The sequence below is a fragment of the Epinephelus fuscoguttatus genome, linkage group LG6 (assembly GCF_011397635.1).
Source record: "Epinephelus fuscoguttatus linkage group LG6, E.fuscoguttatus.final_Chr_v1".
Taxonomy (NCBI): Eukaryota; Metazoa; Chordata; class Actinopteri; order Perciformes; family Serranidae; genus Epinephelus; species Epinephelus fuscoguttatus.
In genome coordinates this window covers 7,417,665-7,439,829 of record NC_064757.1, presented here as the reverse complement: position 1 = coordinate 7,439,829, position 22,165 = coordinate 7,417,665, and the positions used below count along the sequence as shown (strand labels likewise).

The window sequence follows — 22,165 nt, the reverse complement described above, 5'->3', positions numbered from 1 at the left end:
CTCTGAAGTTAACAGCGCTAGTGCGATCACAGTCTAAAGCTTCGAGGAGGGTATACACCCAGAGGGCAGCAGGACCAGGATGCATTCTCAAGGCCTGCACTGACCAGTAGCTATCTAGTTATTTATGACCATCTTCAGTCTCTTACTGGCCTGGCCTGTTAACCCCACATGCATCAAAGTAAGTCCCAAGTGCCCATTTGCTCACCCAGCCTCGCCGGAATGACTACTGTCCAGTGGCACCCACCTTAGTGGTCATGAAGGGTTTTGAGCTACTGGTAAATGACCACATCTGCTCCTCATTACCCAGCACCCTAGAAACCCTTCACTTTGCCTATCGATCCAACCAATCAGCTGACGACTCCATAACCTACATCCCATGCATAACTTTTACCCAACTAGGCAGAAGGAAGTGGAGCTATGTGGGAATCTTGTATATGGATTACAGCTCAGCATTCAACACCATAGTCCCCACCAGGCTCATTACCAAGCTCATGCACCTCGTAGTTAACACTTTGTGCAAATGGGTCCTGGGCTGCCTTACAGGCAGACAACAGGCAGTAAGGGTGGGCAGCTACACCTAAACCCTTAACCACCAATCATCCTCAACACAGAAGCACGGCAAGGCTGAGTCCTTAACCCCATCTTCTACTCCCCATACACACATGACTGTGCGTTCACTTCTGACAAGACTATTATAAAGTTTGCTGACGACACACCTATGGTGGGCTCAACAGTCGGAATGAGAGGGCCTACTGGGAGGATGTGGAGAATCTGACACTTTGATGTCAGCACAAATGTTTCTCACTGAATATCTGCAAAGCCAGTGAGTTGATTGTGGATTTGCAGAAGCAGCAGGAGTGGAACTACACCCCCCTCAAGATTGACAGGAACACAATGTAGAGGATGAACCACTTCAACACCGAGGAACTGATGTGATCTGTCCACACAAACATCTTGGTCAAAAAGGCCAAGCAGCACCTTCATCTCCTCTGCCAGCAATGGAAAGGATACCTTTACTAACTCAGAAAATGTACACCAGTAGATATTGTCAGGGAACATTACTGCCTGGTGTGGCAGCAGCACCCAGGAAGAAAGCAAGGCCTTGCAGAGATTGGCCATATGTCACCTGGGGGGCTGCACTCCCCAGCCTACAAGACACTCGGGACCATGGCTGGCAGAATCTTAAAGAATTCAATCCATCCGAGCAATGGTCGCTGGTCATTAAGCATTACTGCGGTCATAGGGCCAAAATGAAGAGGCTAAAGAGGAGCTTCTTCCTTTAGTCTATCTGACTCCAAACTAAGGACACTACCAGACTTTCTCTTAGAATACACCTCTGATGTTATTGACAGTTACCTCCATCACTCCCCTTATAATTTATAATATTTGAACCATATTTAATATTTTATATCTGCACATATTGTCTTATATTTGTTTTATACATTCTCTTTGTTGTTACAGTTAAAATAGTTTACATTCTAAGCTAGAGTTCTCAATTTCAACCCGAGCCCGAGCCGACCCGAATAAGCCAGACGGGTTGGGTCGGTTTGGGCCGACTAATTAAGTTAATTGGGGCGGGCTGAGTAGGGCTCGGACAGCGGAGAGAGAGACAGAGAGAGAGAGAGAGAGAGAAAAAAACTGTGTCTGTCAGAGAAGCGCACTGTGTGAGGGTGCGACAGCAGCACTAACACACAATGCTGCTGTCCATGGTTTTCACTTCTGAGCAGCCTGTGAGGAAGAAAATATGCATGTCTGTTAAGATTATTCCAAATCCATTATTCAATGTTATGTTGTTGATATTTGAAGGTTATAGTTACCGTTTTTAATAAAGTGTTCGAGTTGAAGTTGAAGTATCGTCTGCTGTGTGTGTGTTTGTAAGGGTGCTGATAATAGGGATATAGTAATTAAGCAAGAAGAAAATGCTAATTATAGGCTAAAAATAAAGAATGCTGAATTCCGTTCTGACAAAAAAAATATTAAAACAAGATATGCTGCTGTGAAGTGTGAGCGAAGTTCAGTCAGTCAGTCAGTGTTCAGGTGCAGGAAAAGTGTTGAGAGCGGCTGCGGCTCATTAAATGCAGCGGCGCAGCGCTACATGATGCGTAATGGTTGCTCTCCCCCATGCTGACATTGAAGCCTGTCTGTCTGGTAATATTATTTTGGGGCATGAATGATTGGTTGACTTTAAGTGATTAAAGATACTGTATTTGAGCCAGGGAAGCCAGACTGCTGAGGCACACAGGGGGAGCATCATTTTTTCCCCCTTCCATTTAAACAAAAAAAACAACTCGGGTTCAGTCGGGCTCGGACCCAACGATGTATGTGATGATGTCCGGCCGGGCCAGTTTCGGGCTTCAAGTCCCTCAGGTCATTTCGGTTTCGGGTTGAATTTTTGGGCCCGTTGAGAACTCTATTCTAAGCATTATTCCATTATTGCAGTGCAATTGTTAAAGGTATTTTTATTTGCTCTGGTTAAAAAAGAAAATCTTAGTGGCAGCGGATTGATGTTGCTCTAGAAACAGACATCTTTCTGAGAAAAAACAAGTCATTGTGACATGGCGCTAGCAACAACAATCACTTGCCAACTGTTTTCAATTGAGGGATATGTGAAATTGGCAAACTTGTTTATTTCTTTTGTCATTTTCAGCTGTGACCAAAAGTAACCCTTCAGACATGTTACCTAGACCCTAGGTCCATTTAATGTTTCCACTGCAAACAGTCCTCTTAAATGTGGGCAGGGCCGTTGTCACTCACTGCTCCATCCAGCACTCACTGTATTTCCTCATCATGGGTGACACAAATTGAAGTCTGCACCTTGTTTATTGTCCAGAGAACAAGCTTGCACACCGACATTTTTACAGCAAAGTAGAACAGGCTGGAGTGAGGGTCTCTCTCGATGGGATAGGTAGAAAAATAGCAGATTTGCGCATTTGGTTTTTCTCACGTAGCCCACAAAAAATGATGCTCCACAATGTTTTTTTGTTTTTTTTTCTGCAAGGGTTGGAATATACGCAGTTCATGTAATCCAGTCAAAATTCATTTTTAAATGCTTGAAGATCCACTCATTACTAAAAGTCTGTGTCATCAAATACAGACAATAAAAACTAAAGTAATGGTCAAAGTTATCATATTGAAATTTAAGACCTGCTGCCCCTGCTGAACCCAGGCACCGAGGCCGAAGAGGCTGTGATCCGGCTGTCCTTACGGATATTTTTATTATCATCATTCAACATGTAGAAAGAACGTGTAATCTATTGAGTCGATTTACATAGATAATTCACAATCATGAACCTAATCTCGATCATAAACCTGCTAATTGCCAACTAATTTAACTAAATGTGTTAAATGTATTTTTAATATTTTGTCATGTTTAGATTACATGTTTCAAAGGCATCTGTGTATTGTGTACATAACAGAGCGCAATAAGAGTTAAAATTGTAATTTCCAATAGTGACAAGCAATATTTATGTGCTTTACTAAATTTACACAAGCACTACGAGTGGTCAGGAGCAGGGGTAGATTTTGTTAGTAGCTACGAAAAGATCAGAGCTACTTAAATATTGATGAGTGCGGACATGCACGTAAATTTCTGTCTGCCAACAGTTTACACACAAATTCCTTCTGCTCACGTTTCATGAATGAGACCCATTATGTATTGACTACTCCCAGGATGGAAGGACCATTTCACCCAGTATAACAAAAAGTGTTTCTGAACAGGATTACCAACTATAGCTTTAAACTGATATTGATTTTTTAGGTCTTTTTTGTAGATGGCTAAAAACTAACCAATTGAGGCAGTGTTTGCTCAGAGCCATTTCATTTTATGTATGTGACGCAGGGTTTTTTTTACCTGAAAGTCATCGTAAACAAACACTGTGACTCAGTCTATTCTCAGCACTGCCTTATTTGAACCAGCGTGTGTTCTGCCTTGGGTACCAAAATACCACATAGGCAGGCAAAGAGAATTTCAAGGTCAGGAAAACATCAAACTGTCAAGAATGCTACTTGAGGTGGTGGTTGTACTGCCACAAAAATAGGGCCCTTGTTAAATTTGCTTTACAGTTTACTAAGAAGATCAGTACCTATCTCCTCTTAATATCTCCAACAGTTATGGCTACAAGAAAGTGATGAGGAAAAGAGTAAATGCTGCAGCTGTTTGAAATGCACCTTGTGAGTGGGGGAGTGTGGGAAGGGAGGGCTGATGGATGGTGGACTGCACGGACATAATGGTGTTAGAATGAAATTTTCTGTCCTTCCCTCCACATTAACAACATGTTGTTTTAAGTGTAGGAAGTCAACAGTAATGCTGACACAAGTTTACCAGATCTGCTTGCAGTCATAAAGATATTATGTAGTGCTGTGCAGTATGGTCATGCATTTTAAACAGGCAAATGCATATTTTTGCTGCTGTTACAAATATGTGATTTGCCTCTCACCATGTGCTGTAGCTTTTGTGTACTTTGTTCACCTTTTCACATTGTGTTGCACTGTCCTTAGTTGACTTTATTCACATTTTATTTTGTTCTCAGTGCACTTACTGTTGCCCGTAGCCATTGTAGCACCCAATTTATTTTGATGCTTTTTGTCTTTGTTGTTTTACTTCACCATTGTCTTGTTTCTGCTGTTCTTTCTTTGTTTCTCTCCGGCTGTGTTTCTTTTCTTTCCTGTGCGTGATGCATGTTCTCAACGTGTTGGATGCACCAGTGTGTAAGTTTATCATCACTTAATTCTATCCTCACATCTGATCCTGGCTGACATGATTCATTAATGGAGACAATTTGATCTCTTGGTTAACTTAGCCAGAATGTGTTAATCCTGTTTTGTGGTTATGTGTTTCTCTGTGTGCATACACTATGGGCTCTAGTTTCTCGGCGCAGCGCAGGGTGGTGCAGGGTGGCGAACCCCGCGCAGAGCTAGTTTCGAGCAGCGCAACCCGAGGCGCGCTCAGTTTGGTAGTTTGGCAGACCGAGGTGTGCTGAGATGGGTGTGGCGGCGCAGCAGGGGGAGGTATCGACAGATCCAGCTTGGCGCAGTGACAGTTTCGTGCCAAAAGTGCGCTAAAAGCTCGCCAACTGAACCCACGTCTACTGTCAGCGCAGGCGGAGCGCAGCCGGTAGCCGAAGTTTGGCTGACCGGCGGACAGTGCACACACGTCACCAAAACCTCACAGGCAGGTTTCCAGAATGTCAGGCACATTAACAATGCAATAAATACCCCCCCCCCAAAATACTATTCAATGCAACTATCTGCAATCAGCACATAAATGTATCTCTGTATCGACTGTCCCGTCACATCTGATGTCAGATCAAAGGGGATTGGCACCGTTTGGCACGTTTGGCATGCGTAATGGAAACCCAACCTGATTTGATTAACAAAACTAATGAGTTCACATCCCTCTCAGCCAACCACAAACAGCCACAGCATCAGATAGGGAGTATATATTCAGCATCTGTCATCTTAGAAAAGTCAAAAGAAAAGAAACAGAGTGAGACTGCGAGAGAGAAAGAGAGAGCGCACGCACGCACGAGAGAAACGCAACATTGATTTACAATTGTGGTGACCTCCTCCCAGGCTACCTTTGCATCATCAGCCCGTGGAGTTTCTGCTCGCAGTTCTGTATATTCGGACACTGCGAGCTTGGACCTCCCGGACCAAAACATCAGTTTCCTCCTGGGAGAAGTTTGGCCGTCTGACGCTGCTGCTCTCTTCTGCCATGGCGAATTGAGTAAACTCTCATTACGCCTTCGCGCGGCGCATTTAAGGGCGAGGAGAGGGGCTCATTTGATTGGTGTGATGTGTGTAAAACCCACTCCACGCCTTCTCTCCTCCCTCTTTCCGACTTGCGCAGGTAGGAGGGACGGAGGTGGGAAAGAGGAGTAGCTGCGCCAGGGCGCACGGTGTGCCAAACTTACAAAATACGCTTGGCCACACCCAGTTGGCGAAGCGCAGGTGCGCTGCGCCCCCGCCTCGCTCGGTCTGCGAAATTAGAGCCCCATATGTTCACCTAACCCTGATCCATATTTTGTATTGTGGAAGGCCATCTCCACAAATCTGCACACTTCAGTCACTCAGCGGCTCATAACTTAGTATTTTTTCTTTATTTTGAGGTATTTAAGGTGTCTTCCCTTCATAATAGAATTGACTTCCCCCCAAAAGACATGCTACAGTTGTGTCCAGATGCTGTCAAGATGGGAACGGGATGCTTTGTGGAGGGAGAGGTCAGGTGTTGGACCACCTAATCACATCTGCTGCAGTATGCCACCAGTAAAGCATTGCCAATATAATCAACTGAAGGTGCTACACTGACCACGGAAGCCACGCTTGCCTGCACTGGCACTGCTCAGCTCAATGGTCTAGTTTTTGTCAGTTGGATGCTACAGACAAAACTTACATTTCACATTCAAATAATTCAATCAAATCAATGCATCCTGTAGTTAGAACAATCTAGTTAATTAATTCAATAGCCTACCCTGCATAACCAACTGAATTTTAGTCCGGACCACTTTGGCCAAAGAAAACTTTATTTCCATCTGCAGTATTACATTTGGCGGTATGGCTCTGTTCAGGGGCCTCTCTGCCCGACCTTTCCGCTCTTCTATGTAGAAAGCCTAAGGCGGAGAGAGCACATCTCTCCACCCTTCCACGTGCCTACATGGAAAAGCCTTAAGGCAGACATAGCACACCTCTCTGCCCCTCCATGCGCGAACGTGGAAAGCCTGATGCAGGAAGAGCAATCCTCCCTGCCCCTGTGTGCCTACATGGAAAGCCTAACATAGGGAAAACACCAGCAAAGACCCTCTGGGAACAGAACAGAGCAAGCATCAATGACAAACAGAAATGACACTGATAAGTCAGACACAACATGAAAAGGAGGAGCTGGGGTAGAGGCGGGTTGCAAAGCAGCTTGCAAAGGAAGCAGCAACAGTAGGCAAGCCAGCACAGTTTAAATAGTTAGAAATGGTTCGAAAGGAATCATGTGACCTGTCAGCTAGCTCCCTTCCATCAGTCAGCTGCTCCATCAGTTAATTGGGCTGTTTGAGATAAGCTGATGTAGCTGGGATGTAAGCTGAGCTTGACATCGTATCCTGCTTGAACTAACACTATGCTCAGTTTTTACTGGCAAAACTCAGTATGAACACTGTGAAGCAGGCAGCAACCACACGCTGCAGAGACAGAGTATATGTAAAAGATAAAAAACCCCTGCTCCATAGGGTTGGGAACTGTTCACATACTCGTACCTGTACCTAGAATTTGGTACGGGTACCCAATGGTACCTTTTTCCAGTACTTTACAGAGTACAGAGTAATTTATGTTTTTTTTTGTTTACTTTCTACGTGACTGTTCCCCTAACATCTAGTTTTCAACATTCCTCAATTTTTATGAGCCACTGAATGACTGAATGGTTCGGGTATCAGCTGTGAATGTGTGTGAACATAGGTGAAGATGAATATGTATCTACCTCCCCAGTTTGTGTTCCTCTCAGCACTCACACATCCAGTCTTTAATTATTAATTTATTTAATGATTTCTTTGCGCATTTAACTAAAGCTTCTAACAGGCCCTCACTCTTTCTGTTTCTCTGCGGTGTCCTAACTGTTGAATTATACAAGACGTGTGTGCTTGTTGTGACATAAAATGTGCAGTCAGTCCCTACCTATGTGTCTTGGTGTGTGGTTTCTGTGTGTTTGGATGATTTGCAGGCACAGAGTCAGTTGGGCACTTTGTGTATTTGACTGAGTCTGTGAAAACAACTGGCTTAATTTAATGACTTGCTGTTCATTCCATATAATTCTTGTTCCATACAGAGGCTTATGTACTTAACACTGTCTCTCTATAATTTATGTTTAACTCAATGATAGATTCTGGCTTGGTTTTGACACCCTGACTTGGTGACCTTTATTCACAGCTTGCTGGTCAGAGAGGACAAGATGTCAATGAACTGAATAAACTGACCTACTTCATGTCCAAATTTACCAGAAAACACTTCCATCGTTCAAATGCACAAGGAGGTTATATCATTAAATTATCGCTTAATAATTGATTACGAAAGCCTTTTATTGCTAATAAAACACCTCTGTATTACATTTCTGAAATCAAAGGTAGAAAGCCTAAACTCAGATAAAGCTAACTTAAGATGTTTGGGTCTCTAACTTTAACGGTCTCCTCCTGTGGTTTAACAGCAGGAGTGTAAGTGCAGCTTTATTTCTATTCTAGGATCAAACTCATGAGCCACTCTTTTACTTTGCTTAATTGCTGAACTTTAATAACTTAATATGTTGAAAAGGAGAAGTGATAAAGAGAGGATGTAATTAAGGGTTCAAAAATAGCTGCTGCACATTTTAACAAAATGTTAACAAAGGCTGTTATTAAGGCATAAACAAATATATTCTGCACATGATTACAGTCATGCCGAAGGAGGAGTTTAATTTCTCTTGAGAATTAATCAATCCCTCAAATTACACACTAGGTATATTTTCTCACCTGTGAGACCCCAGAAATGTGCCTACTGGCCATGTGAGAGTGTCTTTGTGTTGCTACTATCTATTTAATTGGCAAAAAGTTCAGCCCCTGAGCTGTGGTTGAACAGTGGATTGCTTCTCATTTTGGCATGGATGGTGCAACCTCATCTCAGAAAAGACGAGCTCTTTTGCACCTCCTCATGAAAACTAACGATGCTGCTTTGCAATACACGCTTACTTTGTTTTCTGTGTTGTGATTTGAATGTGATAAAGAAAATCAACATCAATATCAACAATGAAAAACAATACATTTAATTATGAAAGGCGGAAAACTAGGTGTCTCATTTTATTCTGAAGGTACAAATCATCAACAAGCAATCTCAAAGGAATACTTCATCCCTCAAATGACCATTCATATATAAATTGCTCACCCTGTGCTACGTCAAATTCTTGAAGAAAACTTTGTTTTTCGTGCATGGCCCTGATGAACAAGAATCAAAAAACAGAGAATATTCTTGATGAGCTGAAGTAAAAGGGGTCTGTGTGTGACTACAGCAAAACAATATCAAAGAATCTGTGTACAAACTCTCACACAACTTGTTCAGCATAATCTAAGTCTCATTTATCCAGGTGTGTGCTCAGTACTTCTCAGACTGCCCTTTCTGAAAGTGAAAGTGAAACATATCTACGCTCTCTTCAAAGCCAGACTCCATGGACAAAAACAGAACTTTTACCTTGCTGAACAGGGGAGCTGCTGGCCTACAGTACCACTGCCTTGATCAGTTAGTTAGTTTGTGTTATTATGTGACTTTGGTGTCTTCAAATGGTTAGTCCAGATTAGCCAAAGTCACACAAAAACACAAACAAGCTACCGATGCACGCGTTGGCAGACCAGCGGCTCCTGTGTGCAGTGTGGTAAAATTACTGTTTTTGTCTGTAGAGTTTGGCTTTGAAGAGAGCATAGGTAAGTTTCACTTTCTGTACGGTTCCCTGTCACAAAGAGCTGTCTGTTTGGGAAGTGAGCATACGACTGGATAAATGAGACTTGTATTATACTGTACGAGTTGTGTGAGGGTTTGTAAACGGATGTTTCGATATAGTTTTGCTGCTGTTAAACGTGGTCCCCTATGACTTCATTTCATCAGCGCATTTTTGGATTCTTGGCTCATCATGGAGGCTTGCAATTAAAACGTTTTCTTTGCAAATTCAACAGAACACTGGGTGAGTGACTGATATACAGTACAAATGGTCATTTTGGGGGTAAAGTCTTTCTTTAATATTTTTAATATATGTATTCAAAACATAATATGTTTTGAATACATATATTAAAAGGCCTCCAGAGACTGGCGGTTAATTGTTGATCTCAGAAATATAGGATTTGTGACAAATCATTTTTAACTCAAGGATCACTTACTAAATTTCTGCAGGAGCTTTCAGCTTCACCTTGTGGTCTTGACAGCGGAAGGACTTTGCTCAGTTGTTATCAAGAGAGAGGAAGACGTAAATATTATTACTTCTTATTACCACACAGGCTATAGTAAATTAATAGCACCAATAGAGATAACAAACTTATTTTTCATATTCTGTATTTATATCAGACATTAAGAGATACTTAATTTTGTTACAACTTTGTTGTATGATACTGTTAATAAATAATTAGGTCTTTGCACACCTGTTACAGATGCCGATGTGTTTGTGCATCAGGCAGGATTGCTTTTCATGTATTCCATTTCTCAGAGAGGGATAGGTGGACGAATATTAGAGAGAGAGAGAGAGAGAGAGTGTGTGTGTGTGTGTGTGTGTGTTTTTGTGGGCAAATGCACAGGGTCCACACTCAGACAAGCTTCAGAGGCAGTAACCATGGAAACATTGTGCTATAAGCAAGAGCTGAAGTTTCTCTTTTTCCCTGGTTGAGAGCTTGTCCAGTCAGCATTTATAGACAGATGAGGAAAAATATCATGAGCTGTTTTTGTGCAACAAAATGATAAAAGGCCTGTGTATTCAGCATTGACATGTAGGAGCCTCTCTGGCCATTAGCTGCTGTGCTGCCTTCAGGTGGCTCGCCTGACATCTTTCTTCCTTTCAAACTTTAACACAGTCTCTCCCTCTGCTTTCTCATCCTCGTTGTCTGTCTGGTCCTCATCCTCCTCTTTTTCTACATCCTTCTGCATACCTCTGCCACATCCTCTTCCTTTGTCTGTGGTTTTGTCTTTTCTCTTTTTGTCCTTCCTGCCCCGTTATCCCTCCCTCATGTCCAGCCTTTTACAGCGCAGCCCCACTCACTTCAGCTGGCATCATTCCCATCATGCAGTCGCTGTGCCCGGATGGACAAAGGGATGAATTTGGCTTCCTGCAGTACAAGAACTCAACGTAAGTAGATTTTGTCAGCAGTCACTCAGCCTCATAACTTGGAACAGTTTTTTTTGTCTTGAGTGGTTTCTTTGTTTGTTCCATAACTTTTGGAGAACACTGAGGTCGTGTTCAGACTGAATTTGGCCCTTCTTGGAAAAAACGCAGCCCTCTCATTCATTTAAATGGAGCCAGTCCGTCAGTGCAGCAGTGGAGGCCCACACAAGGGACAAAAACTTGCAGGGTCATCCAGCAAAAAAGTTAAACCAGGTTGAGTAGCATATTTCCGCCACAATCTTTGTGATGAAAAATGACAAAGACCTGCCACCATTGCAGTAGAAGAGGGCACAATGACATGATAAAATGAAGAGTGCCAGGCAGGCCTTGAATTAATTTTCAGTTATTTGATTAGGTCATTTTCCACAATGGAAACTTGATGGATGCTATCTGGCATTTCTGTTTGTTTCATGTGTTAATTTGAGAAATGTTATAATGTCGTCATTGCACCACAAAGCTCTATGAAGGCGTATAAGGCCATTGTAAGTTTTTAAAAAATGTGTAAAAATAGGATCTGCACACTTCACTTGGATCAAACTTCCTATTTTTACACATTTTTTAAAAACTTACAATGGCCTTATACGCCTTCATAGAGTTTACACATGGTTTTCTGGCACCTTGGCATACTCTGGTCGTGAGTACGGTGATTTGCTCCTTGTTTCTGCAAGTTTTTAAAAAATTAAATATGAAGTCATGGTGGGGGTAAACCCTCTGATAAAAAACTATTTTATTGTCTATTATATTATTATAATTTAATGTCATAGGTAAAAACTCAATATTATTGAAATTCAAGTGGTAAATTAATGAAAGATCAAAGTCACAAATATACGAGAAGACATATCTGACCCAGAACACCCATTTAATCTCTATTGGTGTTGTGTGTTGCAGTTCACTTGAGTCTGCTGTTTCTCAGCAGTGACACTGGGCTGTGAATGAGCAAATTATGTTCATTGACTGATGACTCAATAGTAGCAATCTGAAATATATCTGTGGCATGTACACACTAGAGCCGGAGCTTGCATACCTATTAATAGTTCCAGGAAGGTAACAACTACTGGGGAGGGAGTAGTTGAGGATTTACATGCTCAATACAAACATAACAAATAACAATGAATATATTACGTGAATGAATAAATAAATAAATAAATAAATAAATGAATACATTCTTGGTCTAATTTACCAGTGAGTGATACTGTTTACTCAGAGTGTCCCACACTTTGGTTTGGTATGATAATAAAGAGATAAAATAGTATCTAATAAACAGTCTGCATAATAAGTAAGGGATAATGCCCAACAAGGTGTCCATTATCAGTTTTCATGGCCAATATGCAGGAGTGAACCGTCCGATGCACAGTGGTGGACAGTTCACACCTCCACTTTGCCTCTGCAAACGCCATTAAAAACTGATTTTGTTGGACATCGTCTCACTTATCCCACGGCCCCTTACCAAAGAAATAAAAAGTGAGAACATCATTTATATTCTTTTTGCAATCAAAATGTAAAGTTTTTTACAAGCCTTAACTCAGTTTCCCTGGTAACACCTTAGGGTTTTCTAAATACCTGGAACAATCATTACTGCCCAATAAGGTTCTTATGGAGTGGACACGTTATTCACTACTCCAGTAAATAGGATGAACCTTCAATACAACTTGGCAACGGGAGATATTTCTAGTGTGCTCAGCTCATAAAAACCTTTGGTTCAGCTATTAGTGAGAAAACTAACGTTATGCTAGCAAGATTCAAAGTCACATCCAAAGTATGTCTCATTTTTGTGAACACGATATCTCAAAACGCCTTTAGGGAATTTCTTAAAATTTTGCACAAATGTCCACTTGGACTGAATGAAGTGATTAGATTTTGGTGATCAAAGATTAAGGTCACTGTAACCTCACAAAACATGTTTTTGGCCATAGGTCAAGAATTCATATTCTAATTTTGACAAAACTTCACACTTAAACGTCTGTTAGGATAAAATGATTAAGTTATTACATTTAATATCCAAAAGGCCAAAGGACAACTTCACTGTCACATCATAATGTTCTACATAAAACACTTTTCTGGCCATTACTCAATGTCCTAACTCAGGAGCAGAAGGGGAGATATTTGGTCAGATACTGAATTAGTGACATTAATCTTGAAACTTTGCTGATTGTATAGATCTTCTGTGCTTCTTCTGGGATAATGTGTGTGAAGCACTCATGTTTTCACAGACATGGATGTAAACTGTAAGAGAAACTTGACTGGTACATGGAGGCATACAGCGGCAGGGCAGTATTTCTAGTTAGTCCTAGATTAACTTTCAACGTGTTCCTAGGAAGAATTCTGAGATACTTGATGAATACACATCTGATTTCTTCTCCTGTTACACTATTTGCCCCACTCATTTTTCCCTTCCTCTTTCCCTTTTGTGGCCCTATTCTCCTCTCCCTTACTTAATTTTCATCATAGGAACCTAAAATTACTCATGCACAATAATCAGCACTTTCTTGATACATTGCTTTCTTGATACATTGCTTTCTTGATACATTGCTTTCTTATGCTGAGTTATTTGTAAATGTACTTTCTCTTGAAGAAAAGGACTAACAATGGGACCACGTTTCTTCCATTGTATTGCTCTCTGGTAGTGTAACCCAGCTGTTGGAGCGCATCAGTGAAGTGGTTGAACAGAACCGCCTCTTTACTTCTGACCGGCCTGGTTTGGGTCAAGAGCTTGAGACCCTGCAGCAGCACCTGGAGACTCTCAGCTCAACCCCTTTACCCCCGGACTACAACTTCAACAACAGTCAAGGTCTGACATAAAGCCATTCTTTAATGAGTTGGCGTGATGACTAGCTCTTCTAGGTTCCTGTCACCTAATGATGTAGTCATGATCACAAAGGTGACATCACTTGCTAAAATGTTTAGTCAGCTACATTTTTGGCAGAAATAAAACAGAGACCTTAAGTTTTATCTGTATCAAAGATGATTACTGTAAGTGAAAACTTTTTGGTCTGCTATCAAAAATACTCGAGAAAGTTGGAGGGCCCTATTTAAATGATTTACAGCACATGGCCTAGAGCAGTGGTTCCCAACTGGTCCAGCCACCTTGTCCAGATTTCTCCTTAGTCATTGGTTCAAGGTCCACACAGTGTAATACATTCAGCGTCATGCTTGATTTTGGCCATGTTGTCAAACTAGTTTGCTGTCTCTGTCAAGTAGTCATTCACTCTACAGCAGGAAACAGTACTTCAAAATAAAAGCTCTCTGCCAGAAATTCACTGCACGTTAAAATAAAGTGTGTTTTTTACAAACTTGACACATTTGCAAGTCACTCGTGGTCTATTTGGAATGGACTCACAAATAACATATATATCAGTCTTTTCATAACACACAGCAGTATCACAAACGGACGCCGAGTGCTGAAACGCGTCCATTTGTGATACTGCTGTGTGTTATTAAAAGACTGATATATGATATTTGTGAGTGCTGACATTTGGATTTATTTAGTTTGTGAGTTTTGGGTCGGCACCCTGTGATTTTTCAAACAGTGAGTCAAGCACGTCAATTCTTTTGTTTTTGTCTATTTGGAATGGACCTGCTTCCCACTTTTGGACCATGACCCTCCAGTTGGGAACCACTGGCCTAGAGTGCATGGTGCAAGTGCATTTATGGTGTGTCCAAACACTTATGTGCATAATCTGGTAAATAAGTAAGGCACAGGGGCAAAGGGATTATATTCAGCCTACTAATGAACATATTTGTGTGTGAATTAATTCATAAATTCAACCTATCACAGTATCATCTCCCATTCCCTTTAAAAGCCAGGTGTGTCTGCACCTGGCACACTGGTATTGTTTATACGGTGGATTCTGCATATCAGAGAAGTAAGTGGTTTGTTGCTGAGAGTAATGCAGTAAGAGCAGTAATGTCACTGCAGCAAATATCGTGGGACATTTAAGCAGCAAAACTAGAAATTGTAATTATAAACTTAACAGAGAAAACAGAACTAAACTTTTTGCTTCTAACATCATCAACAAAGTAAAGTTTCTCCCCGTGTGCACAGTGTTTTTCTTCATACGGAGACGGACAGCAGCTCTGCTCTGTTCTCTGCTACGTTCTCATTTTAGAGAATGTCACTTATAGCTTCTATTTATACTTCATGTAAGGTTCCACTTTGTAGCTGTTTTTTTATGAGACAGTAAATTTGTAGTTTTGATATAAACCATATGTCAACAGACTATTTTTCTCTAAACATGAGAAACATTTCACTCCTAGTCTCCTGGATATCACAGATTAACCTGTTATGGAAAATAAATGACAAGTTGTTCAAATACATTAATGATTATTATCATTAGCCCAGGGATGACAGTGGCAGATGTCCCATTTAAATGTCTAATAAGATTCTATTCTGAGTAAAATTCTTTCAGTTTAATAGACTTGTGAAGATGTCCAATCAGAGACTACTCACTAAAAAAGTGAATCACTGATTGGACATCTTCACAAGTCTATTCCAAAACCGGAGCATTTGACATTTATGTCAAATGTTTGGAGGTTCCCATTCCATATCTCCACTAATGGCCAAAACTGAAGTTAATTTATTGACACCCTGGAAAGATCGAATTGCTCTTTAATGAGCTGTGTGACAACTTCTCGGAAACCCTAAACATCAGAGGCATAGTCAGACTCAGGACACACATGTGAGTTATAGATTTGTGTATTTTAGAAACCTAAATTGCCACATTGTTTAACTTTGTTCAGTACAGATCCCAGCGCTCTACCCGCTAACTGAGCACCGAACACTGAACACTGACAGCTTCTTTAGATGACGTCCTTGTCCAGCGTCAGGCTAAGATATTTATACTGGTCAGTATATGACAGCACTAATGAACCAAAATTAAAAACAACTGAACTTCTCTCTATTTATTTTCTTCTGAAATGTACTATTTGCATTTTGTCTTGGACAAGTCTCCATTTCCAGCACCATCTTAACATGTACACACTTAAAAATGGAGCACACATTACACTTGATGAAAAGCAAGGTCTTCTTTACAATTTAAAGGATTTAGAGAAAACCTTTGAGCTCCAGGCCTGATACACTGCAGTAGAGTAGTCACCACGCACTTACCTTTCACTCATCTGTATCTCCTTGAGTCATTACTCGCTCTCTCTGCTGTTGGAAGCCATTTTCTGCTTCCATCATGAAGTCGGTCTCATCTTCAAGTGGAATGTAGTCACTAGCATGTACCATTTATTCTAACATGCAGCCTGTGCTTGATTGGAAATAGTAATGTAATGAAATAACGAAAATGTCAAGTACAGATATTCCCAAAATATACTTAAGTGTTGGAACAATGTATTATTACTTTATACATTATACCTGAGTATGTCACTCACCCGCAACACATTCAGGTGTCCCGGTGTGTGTAACAAGCAGAGTGTACACATGTTTTGAACCACCATGGAACTGCACAATGGCATGCAACAGTCTGGGAACACCTGGTCAAAATTTTGTTTACTGAGAATAGTTAAGTAAGTAGACGATCTCCTAAAAGGCATGAAGTTAAAGATGAAACTTGCTTTTCAACATTTTAAGCAAGGTGGGTGCATTTTTTTTGTTTTGTACAATTTTAGAGTGAAAAAAGGAAAGGAGCAACATGCAAACGTTTGGGCACTCCAAGACATTTGAGCACTTTTACCAGGGTCTCAGATAAGCTTGTTAGGATATGGCTTGCTCACAATCACCATTAGGAAAGGCCAGGTAATGCAGCTACTCTGACTCCTGAAACCTTGTCCCAACAATCAGCAGCCATGGGCTCCTCTAAACAGCTGCCTAGCACTCTGAAAACTGAAATAACTGATGCCGACAAAGCAGGAGAAGACTATAAAAAGATAGCTTAGATGCGAGCCAGCAGGTTTGCTTCACGGAGTAAGTTGCCATAGTAACTGACTCAGGGTTACGCTGAACTGGCTTTTCACAAATCCTACTTTCTGAAATAGGGCCCACTTCATCTTCTGCTTACCTAACTATTCATAGTAAACGTAATTTTGACCAGGGGTGCCCAAAGTTTTGCGTGCCACTGTAAATCAGAGGATATTTTGATGTATAGAGCGACCACTGTTAGTGAAAGCTCTATCTTATGTTATATGTGACTAACATAAAGCTGACTTTTAAATCACAATGTGTTTGTTTTTGTGGTGTGTGTGTGTGTTTTGATACAGGCTTCACGTTGGCAAGTGTGTTGAAGAACCAATCGGTTTTCCAGCAGTTCCTGGTTAAGAATCTGTCCTTGTCCAACTCCACAACCAGCCTGCTGCTCAACACTCCTGTCAGCCTCAGAGAGGTGATTCACTTCACTAACACACTGCTGTAGGGTTTTGTTTTCAATTGTAATTATTACAAAGAAAAAGAACACTGAACCCACTTGAGTCCAACCCAAGATTTTATAGTAAAGGCTGGTAGGAGAACATTATGTAAAATAGAGCCGCATTTACTATTCTAAAGCACCCTGTTCACTTTTATAGGTTCTGTTAAAACCCTACCTTTTATTAATATAGCCATATTTTTAGGTTATCCCCCAGGTGACCAGATGCATCTTGGTTGTTTGTCTACTTATTCCCAATTTGTGAATCAGCTTTATGAGACAAGTATGTGTACACATACAAGGAATCTGACTCTGGTTTTTCATTGCTGTCAATGTATACTTATACAGAAATAGACATACGGGTAAAAATAAACATCACTTATGTACATACAAATATATAACTAATACTCATTTTAGTTACAGTGTCACTTATGGCCTTTTTTTCTTGCAGGAACAATGTGACTGCAGTTCCAAAACATGTACTGTATGTTTTGGTTCTTCAGCCAATTTTCTCATAGTTTAGTTCAGAGACACATCTTTAAGACACATCAGCACGTAACAATAAAGTTTTGATCCCTTTTGGCAAAAACTTTTCCTGTCACAATACTTTTTCCCTGTTTTTTCATATCGTATTATCCTGTCAGAATTTTTATTTTAGCTCATTTTCACATTGTCCATCAGTCCTATTTTTGTGAACGCAGTATCTCAAGAACGCCTTGAGGCAATGTCCTCAAATTTGGCACAAAGGTCTGCTTGGACTCATTGATGAGCTGATGAGATTCTGGTGGTCTAAGGTCAAAGTTCAAGGTCACTGTGGCCCAGTCTGTGTTATTCTTATGAACCCGATATCTCAAGAAAACCTTGAAGGCATTTTTTCAAATTTGGCACAAATGTCCACTTGGACTCACCGATGCACGGATAAGAATTTGGTGGTCAAAAGTTAAGGTCACCATGACCTTGCGTCCATCTCATTCTCTTGAAATGTGATATCTCAAGAACACCTAAAGGGAACTCCTCAAATTTGGCACAAACGTTCACTTGGACTCAAAATTGAACTCATTCGAATTTGATGATCAAAGGTTAAAAGTCAAGGTGACTTCACAAAACGTGTTCGAAGCATCCATATTTTCATAAACAAGATGTAAACTGTGCAATTTGACTCCTTTGCAGAGGCATACAACTGCTAGGTGGTAATTCTAGTTACATTATTATTGAGCAAATTCTACTGCCTACCATAATACTTGACATTCACATGCATTAAATGACAGTTCTCTTTGAAAATGTAGAGAGTGTGCAGATTTAAAATCACACAATACCTTTGTTGATTGTTTTCCTGTTTTCTGTTTCACTTTCACTTATTTTCTTAAACCAGCTGACATGTGATCACATGAAAATACAGTTTTATTGTGATGATGGTGTTGATGCCAGCGTGACAGAATGAGGGTGAATGAGTGATTCTTAGCAGCATCTGCCATCCACAAAAGTAATCTGGCCAGCTTTTTTTGTTGTTGTACTCATGTGCATATTGTGTCTGTGTGTGTGTCTTGTAGGTGTACAGTCTTATATTTGGTACATCTCTCAGGGGTGGAGGAGGGGCTCAAAGAAGGATTCGGGAGGCAAGAGACACCAGACCAAAACCTGGAGACAAAGTTCTTCATCTGAAAGTAGGTTCATACACTCATCCATACACACACACATGCACAAACACACAGTGTCATATCAGAACACCAAGGTTCAGTTCAGTACAGTTGTTTACATCACAAACTGTGGATAGCTCAGCTCAGTGCTAATATGACATGCACTCATTGATCTGCAGTGTTTCCAAGGCACTACACATACATTTTTATATGAAGTTAATATATATATATATATATATATATATATATATATATATGTATAATGATAAAAATTCTAAACCATTATCTGTGTCCCAAACTATAATGTGTTGGGTCCTGAAATTTGAGGGAACTGGGAAAGTCCTTGAATTCAATGTTTAAAAGGTATGGGAACCCTGAGTCGAGGGACCTGTCTTGTTGCTCATTTCCTACACTGTTGATGATAAGATATTTGGACAAGACTTCATTTAATGCCTAAAGACATGCACACACACAGCTCAGTGACAGATGAAATCCTTTAGCCATTATTACAGCTGTATTAATTGGTATGCACACTGATTAAGTGTGAATTTGATCCTAACAGTGATGTCTTTCTTGCCTCTCCTGCCTAACCACCCCCACCCCCCACCCCTAGGAGAAGCTGCTGGGAGATGTACACTATCTGGATGGAGGTCTGATAAACAAAGCCTTACGTGACCCCACAAAGGCAGCCCACAGGCAGGCTCTTCTCCAGCTGATGTCCCGGGCTTTAGGCCTCACCGAAGTCACAGGAAACCAGAGGAATGACCAACAGGGTCTGAAAGAAGTGGAGGTACACTGAGCCATGGCATATTTACATTTGCATTATTACAGTAGATTTGAAACATAACTTGCGGTGTGCAACCTTACAAACAGCAGGACTGAGAGAGCAAGCCTTTGCTCCGTTAACAACCCCGCATACCGACACACACGTTGTCAGCTCCTGATTACCCCTCTGCTCACCTCTGCTGTATTTGGGGACTGTATGAGATCATCAAGATCCACCTCTGAACAGTGACAAAATAACTAAGAGGAGAGTCTGGCAGCATAAAAAACCTGAAACTGAATTGAGGAATAGTGATTAAAAGGCAGATATAGAGACTGTTTCAGTAAATGTTTGTCGTTTTAGCAGTGTGTCAAATAGTCTCCTTGATGATTTTTAAGATGACAGGAAATAACATATAAAATATGTGTAATGTGTGACAGAATAATAGCTAAATAGATTGACAATAGTTTTAGTAAAATCCTATTTCTGTTTCATAGTGTAAGGATAAATTTAACGAAACTTAAAGTCCCATTTAGAAAAATAAATATGTGCGGTTATGATAATTTTTTTTATATGCAAGTACAATTTTTTTTTAAACGTAATGAGGGTCATGTCTGAAAAGTCTAAGGAGAGGTAATAACCCTGAAGGTGTTTCCTTATGAGCACAAATTTAATCCTTCATTGTGCATTTACATCATATTTATCTTATTGCACATGTCTCCATACTGTTTATGGAAAAATGTGTGAAGCACTTTAACATATAAAATTTAGGGATGCACTTATGTGGATTTTTTCAACCGATACCAATAACCAATAATTACCTGCTTCTCATGGCAAATAAACGATACGATAACCTATAATTTCACATTTTTGTATTTTGAAAAGAAGTGTATAACCTGTAGTTTATGTACACCTGAGGGTAAGAAAGGCTAAAATGTTGTGAGAAAATATGGCTGATTTAATATTCTACAGCCCTGACTGAGCCAAATCAAACTGACATCACTACTGCTAACACAGCAAACACAAAAAGAACAGTTCTGACTCTTCCATACCTGCCAACATTAGGCTGTGAAAAACAGGGAGATTTTCTGGGGTATTTTCAAATGGCCTACACTCAATGCTCCTGCCCCCATATAACCCTACACTATAGATGAACATAATAAATACAAGATTATGAAAGTAAAATGACTTTTAATCAGTATTAAATTTATAGTTACGTGTAAGCGAGAGGGAGATTATGAAGCCCAGTGTTACTGTGTAATTCTCTGGTGTACCAGTAAAGTTTATATACTACACTGCAGAGAGGAGTCTCTATTAACAAACAGTGACAGCTGACTCATATGAACAGGTTGCACGTACATTGGCAGGTCTGAGTTACCTCTGGTGTATGAAATGTTTACATCATCACGCTGCAGTTTTTTTATACACACCCTGGAACCATCTCACCATCCCACAATAGACTAGCTTACAACTACCAAGTAGAATAATGATGCACTGTTGATTCACTTCACACATTAACACTCAACTCAGACAAACTAGTGGCTGTGCCTAACACACACACATGCACAGCCAGAGAGAGAGAGAGACGTGCTCCAGACTAGGTTGCCAGGTAACAATGCAAATAATCACTAACTGTAGCGTCACACGGCTTGCAGTTGTTAATAAGTTTAACAACAGAGTCTTGCCTTTTTAAAGCTTGGTGTTGGATGTAAACTGCTGCTGCTAATTAGCTCGTGCTAACACTCTGGAGACGGTCCTTCAGCGTTGTGACTAACCTGTTTAACAGCTGCAGGAAGTTTGTTGATCTGGTGAGGTGTCAGGCGGTTGGAGGTCAGACCCTCAATTAATCCTGCTGCAGTTGTTGTTGTTCTCCTTCTCTGTGTTTATTGGCCACTTGCAAACCAAGTTTAAAGGTGTATGTACCATCACCCACTGTGTCAGGTGCGTAGATGCTGCCCTTGACGAGTCAATGAAAGTAGTCTGGCTTTGTATTATTGGCCCTCTTTATCGGCTATAATTGTAATTAGCAAAATATTACATAATAATAGAAATGAGTGGCCGATAGTTGATACTGATACAATTTTCTATATTTTTTTCATTTTATAATCCGCCTCTTCCTCCAGATGCTATAATCAAAAGAAGAAAAAATCACTGGTACCCCATAGCCCACTTCTTAGTGAGATGAATGTGTTTTTTTTTTTATTAGTACTTAACAGCTGCTCAATGAAAGCAAACTTGAAAACAGACCACATTTGTGCATGGCACCCATTGCCCTCATACCTCATGCCATACAAGTCAGGTCCAGCCAGTGGCTTCTTCTCAGAATCAGCAGCTGAGTATGTTAGCTACTGCTGCCCACGTCTAACCGCAAATAGCCAGCGCAACATTTAACCTGTGCAAAAAAAAAAAAATGCCTCTGCCATCGGTAAATGTTATCTTATTATGGGTGAATATTGGCTGGAATATCGCCCAATAAATCGATGCATTCCAAATTTACTAGGAGCCACCATGAATTTAACAAACCAAGTCAGTCCGATGTGAAAATAGGACAAGCATTACG

The 22,165-nt window shown here is 40.6% G+C and overlaps 1 protein-coding gene across 1 annotated transcript in view; it reads left to right on the top strand.

Annotated features, from left to right (window-relative positions):
- abca2 (ATP-binding cassette, sub-family A (ABC1), member 2) overlaps positions 1 to 22,165 on the top strand; it is a 116,198-nt gene that overhangs the window by 41,015 nt on the left and 53,018 nt on the right. Inside the window, exons 3-7 of the mRNA XM_049579178.1 lie at positions 10,717 to 10,828; positions 13,489 to 13,652; positions 17,063 to 17,184; positions 18,756 to 18,869; positions 19,456 to 19,632. Of these exons, the coding sequence (XP_049435135.1) occupies positions 10,717 to 10,828; positions 13,489 to 13,652; positions 17,063 to 17,184; positions 18,756 to 18,869; positions 19,456 to 19,632 (689 nt within the window). The remainder of the gene's footprint in view (positions 1 to 10,716; positions 10,829 to 13,488; positions 13,653 to 17,062; positions 17,185 to 18,755; positions 18,870 to 19,455; positions 19,633 to 22,165) is intronic.